The 20,459-nt window shown below is 45.1% G+C and overlaps 1 protein-coding gene across 2 annotated transcripts; it reads left to right on the forward strand.

Annotated features, from left to right (window-relative positions):
- The first annotated feature begins 2,864 nt into the window (after nucleotides 1-2,864).
- Nucleotides 2,865-20,186, forward strand: LOC115149229 (rapamycin-insensitive companion of mTOR). 2 transcript variants are annotated; one of them, XM_029691896.1, is made up of 37 exons: nucleotides 2,865-3,392; nucleotides 3,529-3,576; nucleotides 4,796-4,893; nucleotides 5,522-5,586; nucleotides 5,782-5,913; nucleotides 5,989-6,052; nucleotides 6,239-6,365; nucleotides 6,451-6,620; nucleotides 6,741-6,808; nucleotides 6,945-7,012; nucleotides 7,152-7,234; nucleotides 7,488-7,575; nucleotides 7,698-7,788; nucleotides 7,881-7,947; nucleotides 8,087-8,167; nucleotides 8,337-8,437; nucleotides 8,629-8,794; nucleotides 8,886-8,987; nucleotides 9,099-9,145; nucleotides 9,263-9,398; nucleotides 9,621-9,820; nucleotides 10,053-10,179; nucleotides 10,393-10,557; nucleotides 10,720-10,796; nucleotides 10,883-10,961; nucleotides 11,067-11,264; nucleotides 11,358-11,450; nucleotides 11,873-11,979; nucleotides 12,114-12,367; nucleotides 12,493-13,594; nucleotides 15,007-15,184; nucleotides 15,380-15,464; nucleotides 15,646-15,840; nucleotides 15,982-16,140; nucleotides 16,263-16,386; nucleotides 16,477-16,615; nucleotides 16,691-20,186. In XM_029691896.1, exons 1-37 carry the CDS (start codon nucleotides 3,344-3,346, stop codon nucleotides 16,763-16,765), a joined length of 5,208 nt encoding a protein of 1,735 aa, XP_029547756.1. In that variant the 5' UTR covers nucleotides 2,865-3,343; the 3' UTR covers nucleotides 16,766-20,186. The 2 variants fall into 2 exon arrangements, with proteins under 2 accessions (XP_029547756.1, XP_029547757.1); XM_029691897.1 differs by having other exon boundaries at nucleotides 12,114-12,352.
- Nucleotides 20,187-20,459: the final 273 nt, after the last annotated feature.

The raw sequence follows: 20,459 nt of genomic DNA on the forward strand, positions 1-20,459 counted from the left end.
AAGAAATCATCCCAGCCAGTGGTACCAGTTGAGCGTTATTCATTACCTGTGATTAAATAGGAAACAGCACGTTAGATGTGCAGGGCTTAACGATGTTGATGGTAAAATTACATTTACATTTACATTTAAGTCATTTAGCAGACGCTCTTATCCAGAGCGACTTACAAATTGGTGCATTCACCTTATGATATCCAGCGGAACAACCACTTTACAATAATAGTGCATCTAAATCTTTTGGGGGGGGAGGGGGGGTAGTTAGAAGGATTACTTTATCCTATCCCAGGTATTCCTTAAAGAGGTGGGGTTTCAGGTGTCTCCGGAAGGTGGTGATTGACTCCGCTGTCCTGGCGTCGTGAGGGAGCTTGTTCCACCATTGGGGTGCCAGAGCAGCGAACAGTTTTGACTGGGCTGAGCGGGAACTGTGCTTCCTCAGAGGTAGGGAGGCGAGCAGGTCAGAGGTGGATGAACGCAGTGCCCTTGTTTGGGTGTAGGGCCTGATCAGAGCCTGAAGGTACGGAGGTGCCGTTCCCCTCACAGCTCCGTAGGCAAGCACCATGGTCTTGTAGCGGATGCGAGCTTCAACTGGAAGCCAGTGGAGAGAGCGGAGGAGCGGGGTGACGTGAGAGAACTTGGGAAGGTTGAACACCAGACGGGCTGCGGCGTTCTGGATGAGTTGTAGGGGTTTAATGGCACAGGCAGGGAGCCCAGCCAACAGCGAGTTGCAGTAATCCAGACGGGAGATGACAAGTGCCTGGACTAGGACCTGCGCCGCTTCCTGTGTGAGGCAGGGTCGTACTCTGCGAATGTTGTAGAGCATGAACCTACAGGATCGGGTCACCGCCTTGATGTTAGTGGAGAACGACAGGGTGTTGTCCAGGGTCACGCCAAGGTTCTTAGCACTCTGGGAGGAGGACACAAGGGAGTTGTCAACCGTGATGGTGAGATCATGGAACGGGCAGTCCTTCCCTGGGAGGAAGAGCAGCTCCGTCTTGCCGAGGTTCAGCTTGAGGTGGTGAGCCGTCATCCACACTGATATGTCTGCCAGACATGCAGAGATGCGATTCGCCACCTGGTTATCAGAAGGGGGAAAGGAGAATAAATCCCTTGTATCACATTTTCATACTAGGGAGACCTGACGTTCGCGATCTCCCCCTATCTGAAAGCGGTGCCAACCAATATTATTGTCATCAGAATTGAACCAACCAATAAGAGTGCTTGAACATTAAATACACATTTATTTAGAGGGAAGTGGAAACATTTCCAACCCTGTTACATAAGGTCTACCTACACCGGTTGTATTCGGCGCACGTGACAAATAAAATCTGATTTGGTTAGCTTTTGATTTGCGAAGCTGTCTTAGCAAAATAAGTCACTCACAGCAATGCGCACACACAGGCAGAGAAGCACAAGCGAAGGGGTTGTGCGGCGGGAGAGGGAGACGAAAACGCTATGTCAGGTACCGTAGCAAGGCAAATTGGTGCGGTGACATCATCCCAGCAACGGCTAAATGTAATCTAGCGACAAATCAAAAAGACAATATCAATTCTCATCAGTGATGTAGTGGTAAAACAATTGGTCGCTAAACTCTGATCGCCGGTCGCGGTGAAAAAAACCGCTTCCTATTCTTTCAATATATTTTTCCTCAAAGGTGGGTAAATTGTTAGGCAAAATACACCACTGAAAATCTGGTTGGCAACAATGGTGGCAGAATGCACTTTTTTAGCGAAGATACTGTTAACTAACCCAAGATATCTCATTAGCATCGTTTCCAATGGGAGCAAATTAAGTATAGTGGGCAGAACAAGCAACGACGTTTTATCACAGCGGACAATTTAAGGACTCATTATTGTAGTCCGTATAAAAATGTGGGATGGACCTCTCTGTCTGTAAAATGAGAGCTGCATTCTATTATTTATTTACAAAGCAATCTTAGCATTCAAACTCAAACTCCCTTCATATGTAACTTAATTAAGTTAAGAATCATAAATCAAATTAAATTGTATTTGTCACATGTGCCGAATACCTTACAGTGAAATGCTTACTTACAAGTCCTTAACGAACAATGCAGTTTTTAGAAAATACAATAAAAAAGTAAGAGATAAAAATAACAAATAATTAAAGAGCAGCATAAGATACCAAAAACGTTCTCAGGAATGTATAACACTAGAGATCCCTTCAGTCTCCACAGATTTGGGAAAATCAGCGGTTTTTGTTCTTTTTGCCCCTAATTTGTAGAACAAACTGCAGAGTTCATGATTGATTATGGACCTCTTTGTAGTTGAATGTGATTGTTTTTATTAAATATGTTTATTTTGTTATTGTGTGCTGAATTATATTGTTTTATACATGTTAGTGTATGTTTTATTATTCTGTTTTTATTGTAATGTATACAATAGATTTTTAATCTCAATGGCACTCCCTGTTTAAATAAAGATTCAATTAAATAAATACAAATAAATAAATGAGGTGGGCAGAGCCAACCAAAAGCTAGTGAGACCCTATTGGTGTATTTTAGCATTATTTGCATATTTCCGTTAGGGAACGCCTTCTCTGTGAAGTGTGTGTATGCAATCAAGCAACACCATTTTTTTTAAATGGCAAAGGGTCAAGAAAACTAAAATTTGTGCACTCTGTTCATAACATTTTTTAGTTTTGGGAATAAAAACATTTCCAGAACTTTGGCCAATTTTCATCTAGCTACATCTTCACACACTGCCTGCCACTGGACGTCCTCTTATCACCATATTTGGTGGTGAGTGAAAGTTATAAATGGATGGTTCAGATTTATACGTCCTGTGAGACTCATAAAAGTAGTAGAATAAGAAAATGTATTACTTCAAAATGGAGATTGCGCTGCCCTGCTCTCACAGTCACCATAATGGGACATTTACAATGATGCGATATCTATCTAAGTCTATGGTTAATATACCTCAGTGGCGCAACGTCGCATCACACTGTGGAAGTAGGGAAGTACTCTTAACAACTTCCAAATGTAAACTTGCGTCTTTGGCTGTACGTAGGACAAGAGACACATTTCCAGCTACCAAAACCATACAATAAAATCCAGAGAATTACGGGCCAGACAGAAATACAATACAAACTTGCCGAATTCCGGCTGTCATAAATCCACACTGTCCTCAAATAATGAATACATGAAACGTCTGGATTGCAAGGTGCAGACAGAGAGCACCGATGCAAAACACATAGATGTATATATTTGCTGCAAAAAAATAGTTTTTCTTTCATGAGACAACTGTGGTTGGACGAGAGGCAATGAGTGCGGGATTTCTCGCGATAATCCCTGTTGATTCCGATCCGGTTAGTGTTGAATGATTCTGGAAAGATGGCGGTCAGCATCCGAGGCCGTCCGAGCCGAAGCATTCGGATGCGAGGTGAGACAAGAGATATTTCAATCTGGACCAGAGATTAGCAACCCTCCAAAACATAAAGATGAACTTTCATTGTGCCTGTTAGTTGTGGTCTCCTTGCTAACCTTTACTGGTTGTTGTGCTTGCTTTGCTTTGACAGGTCGGAATGACAGTGGGGAGGAAAATGTACCACTCGATCTTTCCAGAGGTGGGTGAATCAGATTGGAAATTGGATAGTCAGCATCCCATTTATTAAATCGTAGATAGCTGTCCTATTATTAAAATGCTGCTAGCTAGCTAATAAATGGCCGAACATCCTAATGTATCTGCATACAACATCCTTGTTACTAACAGGGCTTCCCCTTTATTTACATTTAGCTAGTTAGCATAGCTAGCAGTAATTCATAACATTATCATCACATTGTTGTTTTGATGCATCTGATTTGCAGTAATAGCTAACAGTGATAGCGAACTAGATAGGATTCTACCTAATGTCATTCATTGTTTCTATCTTACTGAATATGGCTTGTATAGCTACAATTCAACGCTAATTCAATGCCACTGGTTTTCAACTTGAGAAATGTGTCCCAGTCCGTTCCTTGATTTTTGTAGAATAGGCCCATGCCTTGTATTGAAGCTTAATACCAGCAGTTCGGACTGTCCTACCTTATCATCATGATTCAAATGCTAAGGACCTTTATGCAGTGTTTATGTTTTTACATCATGGGAGAAAATGTAACTGTCCTTTTTACAGAAATACACTGTCCCTGTGATAGTCTATATTTCCTCAGGGACACTTTACACTAATTCACTTCATGCTCCAAAGTTGAAGTCACTTGTCTGAAGCATAGAATTATACATTCTGACCACTGAAGAATTGTAATGTTTTAATCATTTATAGCTCTAATTTGTCTATTGCTACCCTCAGTCTGAAGAATTGTTTCACTTCAGGATAGAATAAACATGGCATGGTTGTTTTCAAACAGACAAACTACAGTGCTAACATTCTGAATTTTAGTTGAATAGATTTGAGTAAGCCCTGTGCCTCAAACACATGTTTTGCATTTATCCCAAGTAGTGTTGAAATAACAACATGGTACAATTTGTTGAATCATGACAGGGACCTACAAATAACATCCTACCATGGATATAGAACCTGTGGGTACTTATATTCACACCAGACTTTACAGTCGTGTCGTTACAAACTCTTCTTTCGGTGGGGCTACCTTTTTATTTAGGTGTGACCTGATCCCAAATGTGTTACTGTTTCCAGTTTATTGCTGGTCACATTCACTAATGAGGCTTTGTCATGCTCATGCTGGTCTCACCTGAACACTGTGTGTTTTGTTACTGGAATGTATCGGAGCAGAGTTGAGCCAGGTGAATAAACTTACTGACCACTTATTGACCTTGATTTATCATTTCAGATCCTTCAGACAACCTTCGGGAAATCCTACAGAATGTTGCCAAGCAACAAGGAGTCTCCAACATGCGCAAACTCGGTCACCTGAACAACTTTATAAAGGTTTGTGGGGCAACATCCCAGCAGACATTAAAGCAGTGTTTCCCAAACTCAGTCCTGGGGACCCAAGTGGTCCCGTTTTGGTTGTTGCCCTATCACTACACAGTTGATTCAAATAATCATCTCATCATTAAGCTTTGATTATTTGAATCAGCTGTGTAGTGCTAGGGCAAAAAACAAAACCTGCACACCTTGGGGTCCCAAGGACCGAGTGTTGGAAAGACTGCAAAGGGATACTTTAGGATTTTGGCAATGAGTCCCTTTATCTACTTCCCCAGAGTCAGATGAACTCACAGATACCATTTTTATATGTTTGCGTGAAGTTTGAAGGAAGTTACTAACGAGTGCTAGCGCAACTGCTAACTAGCATTAGCGAAATGACTGGAAGTCTATGGTATCTGCTAGCATGCCATTCAGATGCCCATAGACTTCCAGTCATTGCGTTAACTCTAATTAGTATTGGCTTGTGAAACTACCTCTAACTTCCTTCATACTGGACACATAGACCTAAAAATGGTATCCACGAGTCCTCATTCCCCAAATCCCAAATAATCCCTTTAAGTGGATGTAATGTTTGATTCTTTTTGTTTGGATGTGTTCTTATCAGCTTGTTTTTCTCCATCTGTCACAGCTTCTCTGCAAGGTAGGCCACTCAGAAGAGAAGCTTGGGTTTACACATGAAGAGATCATCATTTGGTGAGTCTTTTGAGAAATGAATCTTCACCAGTGCTACATGTACAGTACTAGCTGTTTCTCTGGGTTGATTTTGGGATGTTTCTACTATACCATGATTTAAAATGCAGATTCATTGTTTCTCATTCAACTTTTCTCTGTCTCTACCTCTTTCTCGCTTTCTCTTTCTCTCCACGTTCCGTCCTTCCCCTGTTCTAGTCTCCGGTTAGCGCTGTTGAACGAGGCTAAGGAAGTGCGAGCTGCAGGGCTGAGGGCTCTACGCTACCTGATCAGAGACAGCACTATTCTCCAGAAGGTCCTCCGTCTTCAGGTGGACTACCTGATCGCCAGGTGAGTGCTACATCTATGCTGTGTGTGTGTCTTATGCCAATGTTGAGCCCACTAATTGTGTATTTTCCTCTCCAGGTGCATAGACATCCAGCAAAGCAATGAGGTGGAGAGGACACAGGCTCTCAGGCTGGTGCGAAAGGTGAGACACCCCAGCCTCTCCCTAACTAAATTGATTTAATTCGTTATGTACCATACAGTAATATGTAGAGGTGTGACCAGTTAGATGTCTATTTGGTAAACATAAACATCCCTCTATCACCCGAGTACTACTATGTGAGATGAGTGTGTGACACTGATCTGTCCCCTCTCTGCTGTCCCTCTACAGATGATCACTGTGAATGCACTGCTCTTCCCCTCGTCTGTCACCAACTCCCTCATTGCCGTGGGCAACGATGGGCTACAGGAGCGAGACCGCATGGTTCGCGCCTGTATCGCCATCATCTGTGAACTTGGTAGGTGAGAAGAGCAAACACACACACTTATCTATACTATAGGTGGTGTTATGGTTAAACCCTGTGTGATTCCTTTGTTCTGCAGCTGTGAAGAACCCTGTGGTGGTGGCCCAGAGGCGTGGTCTCAGCACCATTCTGAAGAACGTGATCGACTGTCAGCTGAGCCGCATCAACGAGGCACTCATCACCACCATCCTACACCTCCTCAACCACCCACACACACGCCAGTATGTGCACTCGGATGTGGAGCTCGAGGTACTGACAACACACATACACTCTCGCACACAAAGAGCAGCATTCATTAACAGGAATTTGATGAATTGGATTATTTCCTCATTGAATGAGATTGTTCTTCTTTTTCTGTTTCTCTTCCAGCAAATCCTGGCCCCTTACACTGACTTCCACTACAGACACAATGCAGACACGGCAGAGGGGCAGCTCAAGTCAGTGTGCATGATAGTGCAATATATTTGTGCAGTATATTTAATTATGTACTATGCAGTGTATTTTATGGAGTGTTGTATTGACTGTTTCAACCATTTGGGAGATTTTAATCATGCATTTTGATGTCCACCCCAGGGAAGACAGGGAGGCTCGTTTCCTGGCAAGTAAAATGTCCATAGTTGCTTCCTTTCGCTCCTGGTCAGGTAAACTTTACCCCTTCATATTCAATGATATGAGTTTGAGTGTGTATATACACTGATAGGTCTTATGTGATATTAGTGCTGTGGTATAAACAGGATGAACATGTTCCTATCTGACCCTACTGTCTACATCTCACTCCAGGCATCATTAACCTGTGCAAGTCAGGCAACTCTGGAATCCAGTCTCTTATTGGCCTGCTCTGTATACCAAATATGGAAGTAAGGGTAAGTATAGCATCAAATAAACATTATCAGCACCTGACAACTGAGGTGAAAGAGAATGCAGTGTCCTCCAGTTTACCTCAAGATTACTTTATGGTTGTGCTCAGTAACATAGATAACAATGTTACTCAGTTTAATGTAAGAATGATGTTGAGCACACCCCTAAAACTCATTATTTTCTGTCTTCTCATCAAAATGTTATGAAATGAAGTCTGTATGTATGTGTGTAAACCTGGTTCCTCTCGACATCCCACAGAAAGGCTTATTAGAGGTGATATATGATATATTTCGGCTCCCCATGCCGGTTGCGACTGCAGACTTTATTGAAGCACTTATCAGTGTGGGTGGGTACAATGTCACTTTTTGTGTCTTTATTCAAGTTAAGAGCCTTTCTTTTCTTATCGTATATCTCATGTACCGTGTATTATTAGGTAACAGAGTATACTTGTCTATATTCCTCCTGTAGACCCTAGCAGGTTCCAAGACAATTGGAGGTTATCAGATGGCTTTGTGGCTTCTGAAGCAAAAGTTATCCTTCCACATCGAGCTCGATCAAGGTAAGAACCATCACTTATTTGAACTCTCGATAGCTCATGATTGAGGAAAACATTGTCTGCATAAAGTCCATTTGTTCTCTTACTGCCCTTAGGCCTGACTTAATGGATAATTACCTGGCGTTGGTACTGTCTGCCTTCATCAAGAGTGGACTTCTTGAGGTATGGTCATCAATATCAGGATCGATAAGTTTGTGTATATTCAACCAAAAATGGCAGTTGCATATCTGTCTGTTGGTACCTTAAGATCCCCCACACACCGCTATTGTCTGTCGTGTAAAGCCTGTGTACCTCTCAACAGGGTCTCGTTGAGGTTATCACAAGCACTGATGACCCCATCTCTGTGCGAGCCACCATTCTACTGGGAGAACTGCTTCACATGGTAACTCAACTCCCTGTTTGCTCAGCTGTTAACATTATGTGAGGTCAGCGAACTGGACCAGAGGAGGATATGCTCTTGGAGTTTGACACCTTTTTATGGTCCCAGTTTTGAATTCGTTTTGCATGGTCCCCATTGTTGTTGTAACTGTTTTTATCTGTTTCCCTCCCAGGCCAACACCATCCTCCCCCACTCCCATAGCCACCACCTGCACTGTCTGCCCACACTCATCAACAAGGCTGCCTCCTTCGACATCGCCCAGGAGAAGAGACTGTGAGTGACAACTACCGACCATAGAGTACTGAGTACTGCATCCCTGTGGAATGCTTTCGACCCCTTGTAGAGTCCTGCAACTCAAATTAGGAAGGTGTTCCTAATGTTTTGTACATGCAATGTATGTGCTTCAAGAGTTTCATATTATTAACACGGACACTGACACAACCGCTGTTTTCATAATTTTTCAGACGGGCGAGTGCAGCGGTCAACTACCTGAAACGTTTCCACGAGAAGAAGAAGAGAGGACCCAAACCCAACAGCCTATACCTGGACCACATCATCCGCAAATCAAAGGCTTCTCACTACTGTAGAGATCAGCACTTTAGACCACAGAGAGATATCTTTGTCATTAAGGTACATATCAAACCATGCCCCTGTGTTGCAACACAAGCTTCTTAGATTTCTTGGAGTGGTATTTGTAATGCTGTCCTTGTTTGCATTGAAGGACACTGAGGATGCTCTTATGATGAACCTGAGAGACAGCCACATCCTCAACCACAAAGAGAACCTGGACTGGAACTGGGTTCTCATCGCAACAATATTGAAGGTGAGTGGACTAAGACTGCAATAAATACTTATTCCAGTCAATATCTTTTACAATACTGTCCTTTGTTCAAATTATGTTTTTTTTATGTTTCCTTTTCCCCCCCATCTGTAGTGGCCAAACGTTAACCTGCGGAGCAATAAAGATGAACAAATGCACAAGTAAGTACCATTATAACCACTTCTTTTACCTCCTGTTTGTAACTGTAGCAAACCAAATGTTCTCTCTGTCTGTCCCCGGGTTCCCCCTCTGTCTGACCCCGGGTTCTGTTTCTGCAGGTTTGTACGCAGGCTGCTGTTCTTCTATAAGCCCAGCAGTAAGCTGTACGCCAGCCTGGAGCTGGACCACAGTAAGGCCAGGCAGCTCACTGTGGTGGGATGTCAGTTCATCGAGTTCCTCCTGGAGTCTGAGGAGGTGAGAGGGTTTACTATGAGGCAAAATTTGAATCGACTACTGATATTTACACACAGTGGTAGGGAATTGCACTATCCAGACCTATTAATGATATAAGTACACAAAGTTAAACAACTTTATATTGTAACTCCATTGATAATAAAATATTGAGTTACATGACTTTACGTGAACTCTCTATCAATGTCCAACATTACCTAAACATTACCCCTGTCTTTGTGTCAGGATGGGCAGGCATACCTGGAGGACCTGGTGAAGGACATAGTCCAATGGCTCTCCTCTTCCTCGGGGCTCAAGCCTGACCGCGGTCTCCAGAGCAACGGGCTGCTCACCACTCTCAGCCAGCACTACTTCCTGTTCTTGGGCACTCTTTCCTCACACCCGCACGGCGTCAAGATGCTGGAGAAGTGCAGTGTCTTCCAGTGGTCAGTCTCTCACCGTCCACTAGTCTGTTTTTCCAAACATGTACTCTGATCGTACCTCTTGGGAGATCCCTAATATCTTGGAAACTGTCCCATTTAAAGATGCCTTTTTAAGCTGCTGCTGCAGAGTTTCCTTTGTCCTCTTTCACTTTCACTTCATCTTCACTCAAGTCATTGTGTTGTTGTGTATGTGTAGCAGTACATTGATTCTCTGTATCCTGTGCTCTCCTACTAGCCTGTTGAACATCTGTACTCTGAAAAATCAGGACCACCTGCTGAAACTCACTGTCTCCATACTGGACTACAGCCGTGACGGGCTGTCCAGGGTCATCCTGTCCAAGATCCTCACTGCTGCCACTGATGTAAGAACCCCACCACTAACACAGAAAACACACAGATGGAATTCACACATTAATTGATAAATCTTGGTTTCCTAGAGGTGGTCGGAGTAGCTTGCACAGGTGTTTGGAAAGCAACATTATGAGTAATTTGGTTTGTCGTGTTTTCAGTGGAGCATATGTTAGTGTTTTTGAATGACAGCCTGTCCTCTTCCGCCCTCTGTTGGTGTACCACAGAACTGCAGGTTGTATGCCACTAAACACCTGCGGGTGTTGCTTCGTGCCAATGTGGAGTTCTTCAGTAACTGGGGCATCGAGCTGCTGGTCACCCAGCTCCACGACCGCAACAAGACCATCTCCATGGAGGCGTTGGACATACTGGACGAGGCCTGTGAGGACAAGGTGAGGGATGAGAGGCCTGAGTGTCTGTTGTGGTGCCTTGCTATGTGCTGTTTCCTGGGCACTGTTATACCTTAGTCTTGTACTTTAGTTTAGTCCAGCAGCTTTTGACTCCAGAATTGTATTAGCTGACGTGTCCCTCTGTGGTGTTTTTTCCCCCTCCAGGCAAACCTCCATGCTCTGATCCAGATGAAGCCAGCTCTCACACACCTGGGGGACAAGGGTGTCCTGCTGCTGCTACGGTAAGCTGCTGGGAGAAAACTGAGCTATTGTTTGCTTTTCTGTATTAGGTCCCTTTGGCTCTGACCTCTGTGATTCTTATCTCCAGGTTCTTGTCCATTCCAAAGGGCTTCTCCTACCTAAGTGAGAGGGGTTACGTCACCAAGCAGCTAGAGAAATGGCAGAAGGTACATTTATACACAACCAACAATGCCATAAATGATGATTTGCATCTTTTCGCTGTCACGTGAAAGCATAGAAAACTTGTTTTTATATCATTCTGTGTTTTGCAGGACTATAACCTGAAGTATGTGGACATGATAGAGGAGCAGCTTAATGAGGCTCTCACCACGTACCGCAAGCCTGTCGATGGAGACAACTATGTACGCCGAAGCAACCAAAGGTTACAGAGGCCAAATGTTTATCTTCCTGTGCATCTGTATGGCCAGCTTGTCCATGATAAGACAGGCTGCCATCTACTGGAAGTCCAGGTAACTGCATCTACTTGAACAATTCACTATTACACTAGTCGAGTAGCAATTACAAGCATAATGCGTTCAAACTCTTTTCGTCTTTCTCTTCAGAATGTGGTTCCTGACCTAAGCTACACTGTCCGTTCCCCAATGCTGGACAAGTGGGAGGGCATCAAACAGCTAAAGGCAGCACTTTGGGCCTTGGTTAGTATAATTAAGGAATAAGGCCCGAGGGGGTGTGGTATATGGCCAATATACCACGGCTAAGGGCTGTTCTTAGGCACGACGCATCGCGGAGTGCCTGTATACAGCCATTAGCCATGGTATATTGGCCATATACCACAAACCCCTAAGGTGACTTATTGCTATTATAAACTGGTTACTAAAGTCATTAAAGCAATAAAAACAAATGTTTTGTCATACCCATGGTATACGCTCTCATATACCACAGCTGTCAGCCAATCTGCATTCAGGACTGGAACCACCCAGTGTAATAATGGAGAATGACTAACTACCACATCTGTTGTCATTATCAGAGTTCCACAGTTATGTGCCAATTATTGATAAGATTCACATCGTTTTCATAATAACATGAGTATTAATGTTGTTAAATTGTTTGTTTCCAGGGTAACATAGGGTCATCAAACTGGGGGTTGAACCTCTTACAGGAGGAGGGGGTGATCCCTGACATAGTGGTTCTGGCCCAGCACTGTGAGGTTCTCTCTATCAGGGGGTAAGACACATTGATATTTGCAACTCCAATATTCAAGGTGCTTCTGACAAAGCAGCATGCTTGTACTGTCCCAAAAGAGTACTATATCTCTGTCCAGGATCTCTCTATAATGTCTGTCTGCTGTCTCTGTGTAGGACGTGTCTGTACGTGTTGGGGCTGATCTCAAAGACACGTCAGGGCTGTGACATGCTGAAGCAGCACGGCTGGGACGCTGTAAGACACAGCCGACGGACGCTGTGGCCCGTTGTCCCAGACGACATGGAGCCCCCCCCCAACCCGCCCAGCCTGCTGTCCTCTGTCCCCTCCACCCTCAGCCTCGCCTCTGACTCCACCAGCTCTAGACACAACAGTGAGAGTGACTCCACACAGCCCAGTAAGTCTCAGCCCAGTAAGTCTCAGCCCAGTAAGTCTGTAATCATAGTACAGCTGGTATTCATTTATTGTTAACCTGTACAGTATCGCCAAATGTTTACTCCATACTACTAAGAGTTAACCTTGAGTGGTCATTTTCAGGTATGTACATCATGGACGATGAGCGGCTGGAGAACTGTGACCTGTCGGACGATCCTCCCATGTACATGAGACCCAAGTACAAGGACCGCAGCCCCTTCACCCTCCTGGCTTCCAGCCACTTCCGCAACCGCCTCCTCCACTCTCTGTCGCTCTCCGGAAAGATGCTGCGCAGCACCAGCGACCCCAAGGGCACCTCCAGGGACCACGGAGGAGGGATGGAAGAGGAACAGGGACGCAAACGCACCGTCACTGAACCCAGCTACACCTTTGGATCTTCAGACGTCTTCCCAATCTATAATGACGGCCACCTGCCCAAAAGCCCCTCTGTCAACCTAGAAACTTCCATTGTGGGCAGCAAGACATCTGAAAACCAGGGCAGCACCCCCAGCTTCGGTGAGGGAGATGGGGAGGGGAGGCTGCCAGGCCGGTCAGTGGGGGTAGGAGGGTCAGGGGTGGGGGTGGGGGAGAACCAGAGAGCGCAGACTAGCCGGGAACGCCTGGCCGGGGATGGCCCGTCCGGAGGGGGCGGGGGGGCTCAGTTTAAATCGCGCAGTCAGAGCTTCAACACGGACACGACCACCAGCGGCATCAGCTCTATGAGCTCCAGCCCCTCCAGGGAAACCCTGCCCTCCACCATCGACACGGACGGTGTCAGCCTTAACAGTGTGATTAGCGCCCAGACCATCCAGACCCTGACCTCCCTCACCCCCCAGCCCCACACCGCCCACCTCTCCTCCCTGTCCAAATCCAGCTCTGCCTCCCTGGTGCCCCCCGGCTCCTCCCACACCCTCCCCCGCCGCGCCCAGTCCCTCAAGTCGCCCTCGTTGACCACCCTGAGCGGCCTGACGGACTGCAGCCTCATGTACTCCAACTCCCGCGACGCGCTGGGCTATGCCACACTGAAGTACGCCACTTCCTGTGACACGTATGCCAGTCAGCGTGATGCGCTGGGCTACGCTACTCTGAAGAGGCTGCAACAGCAGAGGATCCACTCGTCCCTGTCCCACAGCGAGGCTCTGGCCTCCCCAGCCAAAGACGTGCTCTTCACTGATACCATCACCATGAAGACAGGCAGCCTGGACTCCAGACTCACCCCACGGCGGTAACACACACAAACACACATACACACTCACTCAGTCCCCCTTGACTCGTACCTGTCCACACGCACACTCCCTTAAGAACTCCTTTCCTAGAATCTCCCATGACTACTACTGACTGCTACTTCTCTGAATACTCCCCCCTCCCTCTTTCTCAGATCTTCAGTTGCCCTTTCTCTTACTTCCTCTTCTCACTCCTCTTTCTCTTTAGAGGCTTCTCATTCTTTGATGACAAGATCAACTGAGTTTGACCTCTGCTCTGGCTTGAATTAGGTTTTGCTTCTGTAATCTCCTGAAATATTGAGTGTTGTTTTCCTGAAACAGGAAAGGGCCTTCTCCAAACTGTTGCCACAAAGTTGTAAGCACAGAATCGTATAGAATGTCATTGTATGCTGTAGCGTTAAGATTTCCCTTTTTTTCCACTGAAACTAAGTGGCCTAGCCAGAACCATAAGAAACAGCCCCAGACTATTATTCCTCCTCCATCAAACTTTACAGTGTGCATTGGGGCAGGTAGCTTTTTCCTGGCATCCGCCAAACCCAGATTGGTTTGTCGGACTTCCAGATCTCCAGAGAACGCGTTTCCACTGCTCCAGAGTACAATGGCGGCGAGCTTTACACCACTCCAGCTGACACTTGGCATTATGCATAGTGATCTTAGGCTTGTGTGCAGCTGCTCAGCCATGGCAACCCATTTCATGACGCTCCCGACAAACAGTTATTGTGCTGACATTGCTTCCAGAGGCAGTTTGGATCTCGGTAGTGAGTGTTGCAACCGAGGACAGATGATTTTTACGCGCTATGCGCTTCAGCACTCGGCGGTTCCGGTCTCTGAGCTTGTGTGGCCTACCACTTCATGGTTGAGCCGTTGTTGCTCCTAAACGCTTCCACTTCACAATAACAGCACTTACTATAGTTGACCGGGGCAGCTCTAGCAGGGTAGAAATTTGATGAACTGACTTGTTGGAAGGTGGCAACCAATGACAGTGCCATGTTGAAAGTCACTGAGCTCTTCAGTATGGGCCATTATACTGCCAATATTTGTCTATGGAGATTGTATGGCTGTGTGCTCAATTTTATACACCTCAGCAACAGGTCTGGCTGAAACAGCTGAATCCAATCATTTGAAGGGGTGTCCACATACTTTTGAATGTATAGTGTATTTCATTTTTTGCATGGGCTGTGTCTCAATCCACTGCATCTTCCTATGTCAGCCTAGTGCATAGCGGTGGAAGGTTGCTGAGCTACAGCGGTGATTATCAGACCATGAGACACTGGAAAATTGGTCTTCTCACGAAAACGTCTGTAGTGTCAGAATGGTTTGGCCTACAAACTAATATGATTTTGGAATGAGGTGTAAGATGAGCAGGTGGACCTTTCCTGTCTCCTAACTCACTGAATGTTTATTTTATCTCCAGGTTCCTGAAGGCTCTGAGTTTTGCCTCCCTGGACAAGGAGGATCTGTTGAGCCCCATCAGCCAGAACACACTGCAGCGGTCCTCCTCAGTGAGATCCATGGTGTCCAGCGCCACCTACGGCAGCTCTGATGACTTCATCGGCCTGGCGCTGCCTGTGGACATTAACAACATGTTCCAGGTACTGACCATCGTATGACCCCTCTCTCTGAACCCTCTTTCCCCTCTCGTCCCTCATCTATCCTTTTATTTTACTTCTACTCTAGATATTTTACAAGAAATTGAGTTTGTTTACCAATCTATTTAAAACCTCTATTTAAACTTGTCATAACTCCATCTTAATATTTGGATAAAGCTGTGAGTGTTTTGTTCCTAGATAAAAGAAACCCCATATTTCCAGAAGAGGACCAGCCCTCCCTCTGAGGACAGATCTGCCAAATTCTTCTCTGGAGACTCAGATGGTAAGAAACAGCCCGGGGCCAACACAATATGTTTTCTTCAGTAAGGGGTTGTATAACACTGAGTTTAGCACAGGAGGAATGATGGCTCTGCTACTGATAAAGGAGGCCCACTCAGGACCAACAGGCTTGAATGAAAAGGGGGGAAATGCATGATCATGTGGATATGTGCCCCTTCTCCCAGGCCCCAGCCCTCACTCCAGGCATGCAGTGCTTCGCTCCCAGCTGAGCATCACAGAGCTGATGGGGGTGAGCCGGGCGGAGCAGCAGAAGTTGCTGGGCTCAGAGGAGACTGGTCTACAGGAACACAACGATGACAACTGCCTCTACTGCACTGGGCTCTCTGTGCTCGGCTTCAGCGCTTCCAATAGCAACCCAGGTCAGCGGCAGATACAAACACAAAACAGAACATTGTGCTGTTTATGAATTCGTGCCGTTTGCATCCTTGTACTTCCTTGTATGTTTATATTATTAGCAGTCGGCAACTGATAAACAACTTAAACTCACGTTTCTCCATCAGACTTGACAGAGGAACCCCCTTTCTCAGAATGGTGCGGTCCGCCTGTGCAGAACCACCCGGAAGTCATGGGCCAAACCAAACTGTCAGGGGTGTCCGGGTGCAGTGATGCTGTGTCTCAGGGCTCCCCAGGAAGCACCCGCAGCACTGAACTGATTTTGGGTAAATGTCATGTTTTTGTTTTCTCTCATACCATGCTTTTGTCCAAGCGAAGGGTTTTCTTTTGTTGTTGAAGATGGATGGACTAAACCTACTGGCTCTCTGCGGTCTATCTCCCCCCTCAGGAGTGAAGTCCATCCCAGAGGAATCTCCGGCCGGCAGGGTTCTCCTCAGGAAGGAGGTCCTGCGTCTCGTGGTCAACCTCAGCTCCTCTGTGGGGATCAAAGGCCACGAGACTAACCTGCTAACGTAAGAGAGACACACACACACACACACACACACACACACACACACACAAACCGAGGTTGATATCCCTGGCTGTGTCTGTTGTTTTGACAGGATCAAGGAGAAGTTCCCCTATGCATTCGATGACATCTGTCTCTATTCTGAGGTGTCTTACCTGCTTGCCCACTGCATGTTCCGTCTGTCCGCACGCCGCTTCATCCAGGAGCTCTTTCAAGACGTGCCATTCATTCCGGTAAACGACACACATTCAAAAATAATAAACATTTCATGTTGGCTGTTCTTCTATTCACTTCTGTCTCTTCCTCAGATGTACGAAGAGGCAGAGGCCATCCTCTCCAAGCCCCCAAAGAATGGACCGTCCGACCCTCCCGCTGAGCCCTGAGTCAACCCTACTGCCCTTCCCTTCTGTCTCACAGCCTGTCAAACCCTGAGTCACCACTACTGATCTTCCAGTCAACCACAACCCCTAAAGCCTGAATCACACCCCACCCCCGGAACCTTCAGCTAACCCTCAATCCTCACCCCCGGAACCTTCAGCTAACCCTCAACCCTCACCCCCGGAACCTTCAGCTAACCCTCAACCCTCACCCCCGGAACCTTCAGCTAACCCTCAACCCTCACCCCCGGAACCTTCAGCTAACCCTCAAACCTCAACCCCCACCCCCGGAACCTTCATTTAACACTCAAACCTCAACCCTCACCCCCGGAACCTTCAGCTAACCCTCAAACCTCAACCCTCACCCCCGGAACCTTCAGCTAACCCTCAAACCTCAACCCTCACCCCCGGAACCTTCAGCTAACCCTCAAACCTCAACCCTCACCCCCGGAACCTTCCGTTAACCCTCAACCCCCACCCCCGGAACCTTCATTTAACCCTCAAACCTCAACCCCCGGAACCTTCAGTTAACCCTCAACCCCCACCCTCGGAACCTTCATTTAACCCTCAAACCTCAACCCCCACCCCCGGAACCTTCAGTTAACCCTCACCCCCGGAACCTTCATTTAACCCTCAAACCTCAACCCCCACCCCCGGAACCTTCAGTTAACCCTCAAACCTCAACCCCCCCCTGAACCTTCAGTTAACTCTCAACCCACACCCCCCTGAACCTTTGACTTTGTAACTCTCAACCCACACCCCCCTGAACCTTTGACTTTGTAGCCCTCAAACTTCCCTAACCCCTCAACCACAAACCCTTGAGTCACTACCAACCACAGCTCTGTAGGGCGTGAGTCACCTTCCACTCCCACATCCTCCCTTACCTCTCCATACCAGAGTGCACTCACTGTATGTCCTCCTGGGATTTGGACAAAGATGAAAATATGGAGAAGGAGGGAAGAAATATGTTCTTCCTATTGACTAAGTTTGAGATATGATGGATGATAACGCAGGATGAACAAATATTCCGTTTTTTTTTTTTTATCTGATCAAATGATGGCAGCCAGCTGTGAGCGTTTTTAACTGAGCTCATTTTGGGAAATTCATCACAAACTGAGCTTGGATCACAATCAAATCCTAATGACTTAAAACGGTCCATCATTCCTGAGGGCTTCCTCAGTTTTTTTAAATATATGACTTCATCCCAACCACTGGTGTGAAATACCGCATGTTGTTTTTAGCTCGGCTTCTCCCAAAGTGGATCCATTGACTGACTAAAACACTAAAGAGTAGGGTTCCTCTGCATAACACTAAAACCTCTCTGCATCTGGAGAGGACCATGCCATTGTGAAAATCATTGCACCTGAACAAAGAACAGTGAAGGAGAATAGTGATTAAAATACTTTTGGTATTGCTCTATTTAATGACGGCAGATACAGGTCAGCCAAACGATCATCAGTCACTGATGCAGTTTGGTGGTTGTCTCTCTTATTTGTTGACGTGCTAAAGAGGAAATGTTCCTCCTTGCCCTTTGCTGGATTTAGTTTTGTTTTGTTTAGGATTTTGTTTGTCTGTGAATTTAAGCATTAATATTAAGAACTGAACAACTACATGTAGGAGTGAAATGTACCAAATCATTGCCATTGAACATCTGTCTGTGTGTTTCAGCACAGAGGAGTTATTAACGGTCAGTTACTCAACTGATGTTTGAAACTACGGCTGCGTTTAGTTTTGTTTACGACCTAGAAATTTAAACCCTAAAGTAAAAGTGCAGGGTTGAAACAAGAGATTTGGTTCTCATCAAAGTGGAAGAAGACATGTATGATTGCTACCCTTTCTGCCATAAATTTCTTCAGAACATGGTTCATGAAAACAGTCACTATTTGATGGCCATGTAGAGTTGCTGCTTCATTCCACAGTCATTCAGTAGCTATTCCCGTCAGTTTCCATTCATTTCTGTCAGTTGCCATTCCACAGTCAGAAGCCATTCCTGTCAGTTTCCGTTTCTCAGTCAGTTGCCATTAATTCCTGTGTTAGTTGCTGTTCCGTAGACAGTGTCCTTGGGAGTCACTGTCTGCCTGTTCTTAATCTGGTAAAACTGGGGAATAATGAAACTGGAGTAAAAGTTTTGAAGTGGAGCTCAGGTACTGCCTGAACATGTCCAATAAGAACACTCATTTAATTGGAAAATTCAGCCACTTCCAGGATCGGAATCTAGCTACATGTTTGTAAAATGACGGTTTAAAACAGTCATTGTACTGGGGGATTTTGCTATGCAAGATGCCTGTTAATTGTGAGCCCAAATGTACATGTATAGGTTATTAACTGGTTTGATATATTTCAGCTTTTGTTTGAATTTTGTTTAGCTGTTGACTCATTGTTTCATTACTGTTTTAAAGAAGTGGTGGCTACCATTGTGTGGTCCTTTCCAACATGATTGACTTTGACTGAAGATGGTACTTGCTGCACTGAATCCTTCAACAACATGCACATATGAATATTATGACACAATGGAAGTGTTTAGGCCTACTGTTGAAAATGGCCTTGGTTAAGTGATGAATTGGTTAGAGAAGTGGACTGGTGAAAAGAGGATTGGGGTGCACTGCAATTGCACTTAGCAATCAGCATTAACTAAGTATGCAATTACTACAGAAAATATCTTTCTGTATAAATGCGTAATGTTGTAAAGTTAGGTCTTCTGCGAGCAGAGAATTGTATAGTTGCAGCCCACAATGTGCATAGTGGATCACTGCTCTAAATGAAAAAGAAATGTGGATATTTAATATTGCAGATTCCACTCAACTATACCTTCATATAACCTTATTTTGCACGTTTGCATTCTAAGAGGCCTCAGTTCACCTTTTCATCGAACTGCAAAATTCTAAATAGTGGTAAAATGTTCGTTTTTTTTTGTCAAGTCTACAGTACATTTCATAGTTAGACACATTTGAACATAATACTGATGTTTCAGATATATATTGAATAAGGTCAATTATTTGGGAACATAATTGTATTACTTTCTGTTGGGGACCAAAAAGCTAAACTGAAAAGCCAAGAATTATTTGTTATCTAGCAATTGTTTGAAACAACAGGAAGTAGTAACTTAAATATTTAACTTTTGTCTACATTTGAGTGATTTGAAGTGGACTTGTGCTGATAAAGCACTGTATGGGGATGTGAAAACAAAGCCTTTATTATGTACCTGGACCGTTTTAGGAACAGAGAGACAAAGATAAGAGAAGTGTTATTTATATTTTTCCTCAAGTGAAAACATTTTCAAGAAGATGTATAAAAGTCTGTGTCCCCCCCCCCAATTTGTGGTTTTCCTTGTACAGAACCGTGTATGTTTTTGGCATTTTACATAGGCCATTAGAATCAATCTTATTAAAGGGATGCATTGATAATAAAAACATCATCTACTCACTTATGTATCAATGTGTCTTCAACTATTTGTTTAGATTTTGGTATGGAGTCGGATCGTCCAAAACCAGTGTGTGGGAGTTACTTGTTTATGTGTAATTTAAGCAGTCTGGCCCATGACTTTCAGGGCTGTTTTCATGTATTGCATAATTTCTTCATTAAACTACTCACCAGGAAAAACATCCTCTGTCGCATGGAAATCAGCCTGGAGAAAATGTGTTTGTCTGCCAAACGCATCCCTTTAAATCTTTTTTCAACACTGCTTTACAGGAAAGACCTC

This window comes from Salmo trutta, chromosome 15 (assembly GCF_901001165.1).
Source record: "Salmo trutta chromosome 15, fSalTru1.1, whole genome shotgun sequence".
Taxonomy (NCBI): Eukaryota; Metazoa; Chordata; class Actinopteri; order Salmoniformes; family Salmonidae; genus Salmo; species Salmo trutta.